Source organism: Pan paniscus, chromosome 8, assembly GCF_029289425.2.
Source record: "Pan paniscus chromosome 8, NHGRI_mPanPan1-v2.0_pri, whole genome shotgun sequence".
Lineage (NCBI taxonomy): Eukaryota > Metazoa > Chordata > Mammalia > Primates > Hominidae > Pan > Pan paniscus.
In genome coordinates, this window is record NC_073257.2 from 112249205 (window position 1) to 112259167 (window position 9963).

Below are 9963 nucleotides of genomic sequence, written 5' to 3' on the forward strand. Positions count from 1 at the left end.
CTGTGATTCAAAGTCTTGGGATTTGTCTCTGGCTCATATCTATGTCTGTACCTTTAAGAGTATAAAAGAAGTAGAAGTTACAATGGTTGACTCATACCCCATTAACCTGCCCTGCTGTCCTAAAGGTAACTTTAGGTTAAACTCTGGGAAGCAGGAAGCCAGGAGTCTGCTGCCATTAAATCAAACACATTAACACCAGCTGGCAACTTGGCCCTGGGGAAGTGCCAGGGTTCTCGGGTGTGTCACGTGGTCGGTCACATAGACCTAAGATAAAGACACTGGGAGAGGAAAAGACCAGCAGGAGAAGCGCTCCCTGGGAAAGCAGTTTTTTGCTCTTGCCCAGGCTGGAGTGCAATGGCGTGATCTGGGCTCACTGCAAATTCTGCCTCTTGGATTCAAGCATTCTCCTGACTCAGCCTCCCAAGTAGCTGGGATTACAGGCACATGTCACCATGTCCGGCTAATTATGTATTTTTAGTAGAGATGGGGTTTCACCATGTTGGTCAGGCTGGTCTCGAACTCCTGACCTCAGGTGATCCACCTGCCTCGGCCTCCCAAAGTGCTGGGATTACAGGTGTGAGCCACTGTGCCCAGCCAAAAGCAGTTCTTTACCTTGCAACCCAGACTGGGCAGTCCAGCTTTTTCCTGTTTCTGAAAAGTAGTCACCTCTAGGGAATAAAATGGCTTCTTGAGAATGCTGATACGCACAGCAGAAGGAAGAAAGGAAAACCAATCCAAAGAAAGGCTTGTATGTTCCTGGAGCAGAGGGCTTCATGCTCACAGGTGCACAAAGTGGAAACGGTTTTGGTTTTTGGTTTTTCCTTTTAGCTTTTAATACTTTTAAAATTATTTTTCTTGAGACCGGGTCTTCCTCTGTTGCCCAGGCTGGAGTGCAGTGGTGTGATTGCAGCTCACTGTAGCCTCAAACTCCTGGGCATAAGTGATCCTTCTGCCTCAGCCTCCAAGTAGCTGAGACTACAGGCATGCATCATCACGCCTGGCTAATTTTTTTTAGTTTTATTTTTGAAGAGGCGGGTCTCACTATGTTGGTCAGGGTGGTCTCAAACTCCCGGGCTCAAGCGATCCTCCCAAAGTGCTCGGATTACAGGCATGAGCCACCACACCCAGCCTAGCTTTTACTATATTTTATCTGATAATCCTTTTATGGAAAAAAGAAGGGCAGACTCTTTTACAGTTTGAAGAAGCTCCATATTCCATCAGGAGCCACCTTGAGCAATACCTGGGTTTCTAAGAGCTCCCCAGAGCCAGTTCTCCAGCTCACCTTGCTTTCTAATCTAAGGTTGCCCTCACCTTGGACAAGAAGCACGAGTCTCTCAGAGTAATTCAGAGTATCCAAACTCAAAAGTCTATGTACATGGAGGCCTTGCTAGACCTTAATGGTGACATTTTCATCAATATCCGGTTTTCTGCCATGAGTCCCTATCCCTCTTTTTCTTAACATATTCAAGCCAGAATATTTTTTCAGCCATTCTGTAACTGCACAGTTTCTTCCAAGTCTCTACTTTGTCTCCCATTAACTAGGATCCAATATATTTATTTATTTATTTATTTTAATTTTTGAGACGGAGTCTCCCTCTGTCACCCAGCCTGGAGTGCAGTGGTGCGATCTCACCCCACTGCAACCTCTGCCTCCTGTGTTCAAGCGAGTCTTGTGCCTCAGCCTCCCGAGTAGCTGAGATTACAGGTGCCCACCACCACACCCAGCTAATTTTTGTATTTTTAGTAGAGATGGGGTTTCGCCAAGTTGGCCAGGCTGGTCTCGAACTCCTGACCTCAGGTGATTCACCCACCTCGGCCTCCCAAACTGCTGGGATTATAGGTGTGAGCCACTGCACCCAGCCTGAATTTATACAATTTATCCTCACTGTTCTCTTTGCTGCTTTCTGTTTAGTTTTTGTCTTTTGTTTCAGACAGTGTCCTGTTCTGTCACCCAGGCTGGAGTGCAGTGGTGCAATCATGGCTCACTGCAGCATTGAACTACTGGGATCAAGCGATCCTCCTGCCTCAACCTCCCAAGTAACTGGGACTACAGGTGCACACCACCACATGTGGCCTTTGCTACTTTCTTATTTCCTCTTATTTCACAATTGGCTGAGCTCCCTCTGATTAAACACACCTCCATGCTTCCTCCAGGAATCTGTATTTTGCATATCTGTTATTTCATCTGGGGCTGTTTTCTTATTATTAGCTGCAAAAGTTCCAAAGAGGAAGAAGAAAAAAGATATATCAGAGAGGTGGAAAAGAGTTGATCAACATGGTCAACTGAATTCAAGACAGAGAAGGAACATGTGATGAGCTTACCTGAAAGGGTGATTTGTAGAGTAAGAGCTCTTAGGGGGACAAAGTAATGAACCCTGATTTTGATATGTTTCATATGGGAAGGTATAAGGAAGTTAAGGTTCTGTTTAGGAATCAAGATTAACCGTGGGGCAAAAGGACAAAAAATAGATTAAGGTAATAATGGAGAACAGCATAGAAATGAAATTCCCAATGCCCAAATGGCCACCAGTTTTTTCACGTTTCCCTAGAAGAACCAAGATAGTTCCTAAAGATGTCTGCCAGGATAGAAAAGGAAGAGGCATCTAGATTGGAAAGGAAGAACTATCTCTATTTGCAGATGACATGACTTTGTATACAGAAAATCCTAAAGAATACACACACATACACATATTAAAACTAATAAATGAGCTCAGCAAGGTTGCAGAATATAATAATATCAATATGCAAAAAATCAAGTGTATTTCTAAACTGGCAATCAATAATTTGAAAATGAAATTAAAGAATTCCACTTATAACAACACCAGAAAGAATAAAACAAATAGGAATACATTTAACAAAAAAAGTACATAAGTTTGTTACGTTGAAAACTACAAAATGCTGTTGAAAGAAATTAAAGAAGGCCTGCTAAATAAATAAAAAGAAATCCCATGTTCATGGATTAAAAGACAATATTGTTAAGGAGGTCATACTCCCCAAATTGATCTACAGATTCAAGGCAATCCTTATCAAAGTCCAGCTCCTTTTTTTTTTTTTAGAGAAATTGACAAGCTGATGCTAAAATCCATTCTAATTCAAGGGACCCAGAATAGCCAAAAACAAATGATGCAAAAAAGCACAAAGTTGAAGGACTTACATTTCCTGATTTCAAAATTACTTCAAAGGGTCAGTAACGCAGACAGTGTGGTACTGGCTTAAAGAGAGACATATAGATCAATGACATGAAAGTATAGAAATAAACCCATACATCTATGGCCAATTGATTTTTGACAAAGATGCTTAGACAATTATATGAAGAAAGAATAGTTTTTTCAACAAATGTTGCTGGGACAATTGGATATCCACATGCAAAAGAATGTTGGTCCACTACCTCACACCATGTACAAGTATTAACTCAAAATGGATCAACAAAAACTATAAAACTCTTAGGAGAAAACATAGGTGTAAATCTTCACCACCTTGGATTAGACAATAGTTTCTTAGATACGACGGCAAAGGCACAAACAACAAAACTTTTAAAAATAGGCCGGGCATGGTGGCTCACACCTGTAATCCCAGCACTTTGGGAGGCAAAGACAGGTGGATCACCTAAGGTCAGGAGTTCGAGACCAGCCTGACCAACGTGGAGAAATCCGTCTCTACTAAAAATACAAAATTAGCAGGGCATGGTGGTACATGCCTGTAATCCCAGCTGCTCAGGAGGCTGAGGCAGGAGAATTGCTTGAACCCGGGAGGCAGAGGTTGCAGTGAACTGAGATCACACCATTGCACTACAGCCTGGGCAACAAGAGTGAAACTCTGTCTAAAAAAATTAAAAAATTAAAAAAAATAGATAAATTGAACTTTATCAAAATTAAAAACTTTTTTTTTTTTTTGAGACAGGGTCTCACCCAGGCTGGAGTGCAGTGGCATAATTATAGCTCACTGCAGCCCTGATTTCCCAGGCTCAAGTGATCCTTCTGCCTCAGCCTCCCAAGTAGTTGATATATGAATGGACATTTTTCAAAAAAATATACACAAATGACCAGAAGCACATGAAAAATGCCCAACATTATTAGTCATCAAGAAACTACTTTAGGACCACAATGATCTGGTACAGATAGGAGCTGAACATTTAAAACATTTTTTTTAAAAAAACACAATGAGATACTACTTCATACCTACTAGGATGCCTATAATTGTTTTTTTTTAAGAGATAGGGTCTCACTATGTTGCCCAGGCTGGTCTTTCCTGGCTCAAGCAATTCTCCTGCCTTGGCCTCCCAAAGTGCTGGGATTACAGGTGTGAGCCACCACACCCTAGCCCTGTAATTTTTAAAAAGTTAATAAGTGTTGGTGAGGCTGTGGTGAAATTTGGACCCTCGTGCATTGCTGATGGGAATCTAAAATTGTGCATTTGCTTTGGAAAACAGTATAGCAGTTCCTCAAAAGGTTAAAAACACAGTTACCATATGACCCAGCAATTCTACTCCTAGGTATATAGGCAAGAGAATTGAAAACATATGTCCACACAAAAACGTGCACATGAATGTTCATAGCTGCATTATATAATAGCCAAAAAGTGGAAACAACACAAACTCCCATCAACAGATGAATAAACACAATGTGGGATATTCATATAATGGAGTATTATTTAGCCATAAAAAAGAATGAAGTACTGATACATGATACAATAGGGATGGACCTTGAAAATGTTATTCAAAGTCAAAGAAGGCAAAGAAGTCAGACACAAAAAACTATATATCGTATGATTTCATTTATTATGAAATGTCCAGAATGGGACATCTAGAGACAGAAAGTTGATCTGTGGTTGCTAGAGACTGGGGGAAGGGTTGCCAATGTGCATGGGTTCTGTGGGGAGTGATGAAAATGTTCTAAAGGTAGATTTTGGTAAGGGTTGCATGTCTCTGTGAATATACTAAAAATGTCTGCATCATACACTAAAAGAGTAATTTTATGGTATATAAATTATATCTTGATAAAAAATTATATTTTAAAAAACCCTCTATTTTAATGTTTTACCACTAGTTGTAGCTGAGACACAAACCCAAATATATTATGTACTGATGAAAATAAAATTTTTGATTAAAGGAAGTGCTCCATATTCTCTCTCTCTCTCTTTTTTTTTGAGATAGAGTCTCACTCTGTTGTCCAGGCTGGAGTGCAGTGGCACATTCTCTGCTCACTGCAACCTCTGCCTCCCGGGTTCAAGCGAGTCTCCTGCCTCAGCCTCCCAAGTAGCTGAGATTATAGGCATCTGCCACCATGCCTGGCTAATTTTTGTATTTTTAGTAGAGATGGGGTTTCACCATGTTGGCCAGGGTGGTCTCGAGCTCCTAACGTCAAGTGATCTGCCCACTTCGGCCTCCCAAAGTGCTGGGATTACAGGCATGAGACACCACACCCGGTCCATGTTCTCTTAATTATGCAGTGATGTAGTCTCTAGTCTCAAACTTCAAAGGGACAAAGACTAGCCACATGAGAAAAGGCAAGCTGCTATAAACTGGAGTATAATATGACAATTTGGCTGTACCAAATTACTTGGAAAAATCGAGATACCATGTTCTACATTTAGTTAAAGGGGTTTAGGCAACTGCATAAACACAGACCTAACTTCCTTTTGAGTGGGAAATTAAAGTTCTGAGTCCATCAGACTTGTGGATACAATCATAATAACAATAACAATATTTACTAGAGCTGGGCACTGTACTGAATGCTTGGCAGTGTGTTATCGCACCGCATCCGAAGCAGGTGTTATTATTACCTGGATTTTACTGATGAGGTAACTGAGTTCACTTGGAGAAAAAGCTGTGAGAAAATGTGTAATGTTGCTATGATCTGGTTCCAGACCTATGGTCTTAACTACTGGCTCTACTGGGTGTGGAGCAGATGACAAACTAGATATGTCGTAATCTGTCATATGTCCAGCTGTATGCCTGGCAATATTCAGTTATACTCAGAGGCAAAGCCTGGTGATGTGACCCTCCTCCCTGGGTGGCAGTGGCAGGGAGCTTAAGTTTTGCACAAACAGCAGATGCATCCACTGTTCCGGAAGAACCCAGCTCACTCCACCTCCTGACCTGTCTTAACATTCAGTCACACCTGGGTTTTAAGCTTTCCTCTCAAACCATAGATACGTACCCAACATTTCCTGTCTACTTTTCCTAAACTACACTTCACCCTCCTATAAGATTTTGAGCTCCTCAAAAGCATCTTCCTCTTTCAGAAATGTCTCCCTGCCCCTAAACAGTCAGCACTGGAAATGACAGAATGAGCTCATGTCTTGCTCTAAATTCTGTCACTGCTACAAACTGTGTGAAATGTCACAGGGAGTAGGAGTCATATTTTGTGACCTGTAGTTAACTTTCCGTGCTGCAGGCAAAGCGCTGATTCTTGTACACTGACTTTGGAACAAATGCCACAGGCCCTAATTGCAGGCTCCAAGGAGTTGAGATTCCATACTGGGGTTGCTGGAGGCAGAAGCCTTCCCACTTTCAGGACCCGGCCCTGCCCTTCCCCCACGCGGTCCCGCCCAGCCAGCTACACCCTGGCCACAGAGCGCTCACAAAGGCTCAGTGTGTGTATGCCGGGCTGACTCACAGTGGTTCTGGGCCCAGGCGAGGACCTTCTCAGAGGGGCGGAAGGGGCCCTCTCCCTCCTGGCCATTTTCCATGGGGAGCAGTCAGTAACCAGGACCATGCCAGACTTCAAAAAACAGAGAGGAAAGTGGAAGTGAAAGGCAGCAGAGGACTCAGAATTGCTGTTTCTTATTTCTTTCTTAGAGAATTATGGACAGCAGGAAGGACTCACCTTTTAGTCTGTCAGTTTGTTTGCGAGAGAGAGAGAGAGAGAGAGAGATACATTTTAATTGAGAGACAATTCACACAATATAAAACTAACCACTTTATTTATTGAGATAGGGGTCTCACTATATTGCCCAGGCTGGTCTCAAACTCCTGGGCTCAAGTGATCCTCCTCCCTTGGCCTCCCAAAGTGCTGGGATGACAGGTGTGAGCCACCGTGCCCGGCTAAACTAACCATTTTATTTTATTTATTTATTTTGAGACAGAGTTTTGCTCTTGTCGCCCAGGCTGGAGTGCAATGGGATGATCTCGGATCACTGCAACCTTCGCCTCCCGGGTTCAAACGATTCTCCTGCTTCAGCCTCCTGAGTAGCTGGGATTACAGGCACCTGCCACCATGCCCATCTTTTTTTTTCTTTCTTTCTTTCTTTTTTTTTTTTAGTAGAGACGGGGTTTCACCACGTTGGCCAGGCTAGTCTCAAACTCCTGACCTCAGGTGATCCGCCCGCCCCACCCTCTCAAAGTGCTGGGATTACAGGTGTGAGCCACCGTGCCAGGCCGAACTAACCATTTTAAATTGACCAGTTCTGTGGCACTTAGTGCATTCATAACATTGTGCAAACACTACCTTTTGTTCCAAAACATTTTCACCCCAAAAGAAAACTTGAACCCATTCAACAGTGATTCCCCATCTTCCCACCCACACTCAGCCCCTGGTGACCATCAGTCTGCTTTCTGTCTCTATGGATTTACCACTTCAGGATATTTCATATACATGGAATCGTACAATATATGACCTTCTGTGTCTGGCTTCCTTCTCTTGGCATAATCTTTCAATGTTCATCCCCATTGGAGCATATATCAGTACTTCATTCCTGTTTATTACCTATTCATATTCCATTGTATGAATATACCACAGTTGGTTTACTGATTTATCAATTGATGAACACTGGAGTTGCTTCCACCTTTTGGTTATTGTGAATAGCACTGCCATGAACATTTGAGTGCAAATATGAGTACCCGTTTATAATGTATTAGGGTTTATATCTAGGAGTGGAGTTGCTGGGTCAAATGCTAATTTGATATTTAACTTTTTGTGGCACCATCAAACTGTTTCCCCAGTGGCTGCACCACTTTAAATTTTCTCCAGCAATGTATGAGAGTCACCCTCTTCTTAACGTGTACCCATTTGTCCCTTTCCTCTTCCCTACTTTTTAGAAAGCCAGTTCCCCACAGACTTCTCTTTCCCCTGGAGTAGAGGGTGGGAGAAGTTGCATCTCTAGTAGAAAGACTATCCAAGCCTCCATTCTTACCTTTTCCGCAAATAGAATACGGTGACCAGGAGGAGGACAGGACAGGCTGCCACCTCCCTGTGGTCACTAAGGTACACCCACTACAGCCATTAACGCGACTCCATAAAACTACCCTCCTAGCGACCTCCAACGCCTCGGTCCTCACCCAGAACATCACATTAAACTTTTCAACAGTCACAGATAGGAAGGGGCTCGGTGTGGAAGGTGCCAGCTCTGGCTCAGCCCTGCGGGTGAGTGTTTAACTTTCAGCCCAAGCTTAAGATCTCCGAAGACACCCATCGCCTCGTCCTGCCCAGTCCCCTCCGCTAAAGGGCCGGCCTGTCCGGGCTTGGCTGGCAGCTGACATGAATGGAGAGGAAGGGCCTCCCTCTCCACCCACTCTCGCCGGGGTTACTGCCGGTCACAGACCCGGGCCTTCAAGAGCTATTTACACCTACAACAGCCCACCAGCGCCTGACCACGCCGGAGCCAATCAGCGGCCCCCAAGCTTGTCTGATTCTGTCTGCTCCAATCAGGAGGCGCGGTCCTTCCAGCCTCTTGCTCCTGTGAATCACAGGTCGGCGGGAGCCTTTTTTCCTTTTTTTTTTTTTTTCCCGGGGAGTCGGCCTCGGGGCTCTGCTCTCCTACCTCAGTCTGCCCTACCCTGGAATGGGGAAAATGCGGACATGCCACTCAGTCCGGCCGCGAACGGTGCTCCAGAACTCAGAGAGTTTTCCAGACGGGTGGAGATCGCGTTCCCTGCCCGCCGAGGTCCCATCGCTTCCCTGCTGGGAAGACAAATGAGGCGCTTTAGCCGTCTCCACGGCCAGCCCCTCCCTCATAACCCGAGATTCTTTGTGGGCTCTTAGTCCATAGCTGCCTTTGAGGTGGTGTAGACCTTGCTAACCAGGACGGCCCAGTAGGCAGAGCTCATTTTTATTCCTGTCTGCAATCGTGCAAAAACGCCTCTTATGGAAAAGGCAGAGCGCCAGGAGTCAGCAAAACACACTAAAGATTGGGCAGTCACTGGGGAGAACGTGAGTAAAAGCACAGGAACAGCAAAGCGTTCAGGAACGTTCGAGGCTGACGCAACCGGCGCAGGAAGGTGGTGTGTGGTGGGAGAGTGGGAGGAGACAGTGGAAAGTTTAGACTTGCTTCTGTAAGTGATAAGAAGTCATCAGATATTTTCAAGCAGGAGAGGAAAATAATCTCTCTGTTTCGCAAAGTTAACTCTCATGGCAACAGAGCAGAGTAGCGGGGGGATGGGGGCTGGGAGATGTTGGGAAGCTATTGTTACCACTCTGGTGAAGAGTCATGGGACCTCAAAAGCTGGGATAGTCACGGTGGGAATGGAAAGGAAGGGCACAAGCTGAGAGGCATTTGGGAGGAGAATCAATAGCACTTTATTGACTGGATGTGTGAGATGAGTGAGGACAGCAATCAGAAGAGGACTTTGAGGTTTCTAGCCTGAGTGGCTGGAAGGACAGCACTTCCCCTACCTGAAATAGGTAGCAAAAAGGAGAGGGAAAGAGAGAAGCAGAGAGATTTTGCAAAGGGAATAGGAGTTCAGTTTTTGACATGTGGCATTTGAATTGCAAGAAGTACATCCCTGTGGATGTAATACCCAGTAGACAGTTGGGAATTAGGATCTGGTGTCGAGAAGAAAAGTAGAGATGAGATCCAAAGGGTTTATAGTGGAGCGGGAGAGAAATTGATGACCTAAAGAGAAAGTATAGAATAAGAAGATTCGGGCAGGGCACGGTGGCTCATGCCTGTAATCCCAGCATTTTGGGAGACCAAGGTAGGAGGATTGCTTGAGCCCAGGAGTTCGAGACCAGCCTGGGCAACATG

The 9963-nt window shown here is 44.4% G+C and overlaps 1 protein-coding gene across 9 annotated transcripts in view; it reads left to right on the forward strand.

Moving 5' to 3' along the window:
• Positions 1-8007: 8007 nt before the first annotated feature.
• The window catches only part of LOC100988373 (LINE-1 retrotransposable element ORF2 protein), a 42762-nt gene continuing 40806 nt past the window's right edge, over positions 8008-9963 (forward strand). For 3 of the 9 annotated variants that reach the window (XM_055093283.2, XM_055093284.2, XM_055093281.2), the window contains exon 1: positions 8008-9149. Coding sequence is in view for 3 of the 9 variants with exons in the window: in XM_063607513.1 (XP_063463583.1) it covers positions 9084-9149 (66 nt within the window). In the remaining 6 variants the exon portion in view is untranslated. The other 6 variants (XM_063607513.1, XM_055093288.2, XM_055093286.1 and 3 more) reach the window with 4 other exon arrangements.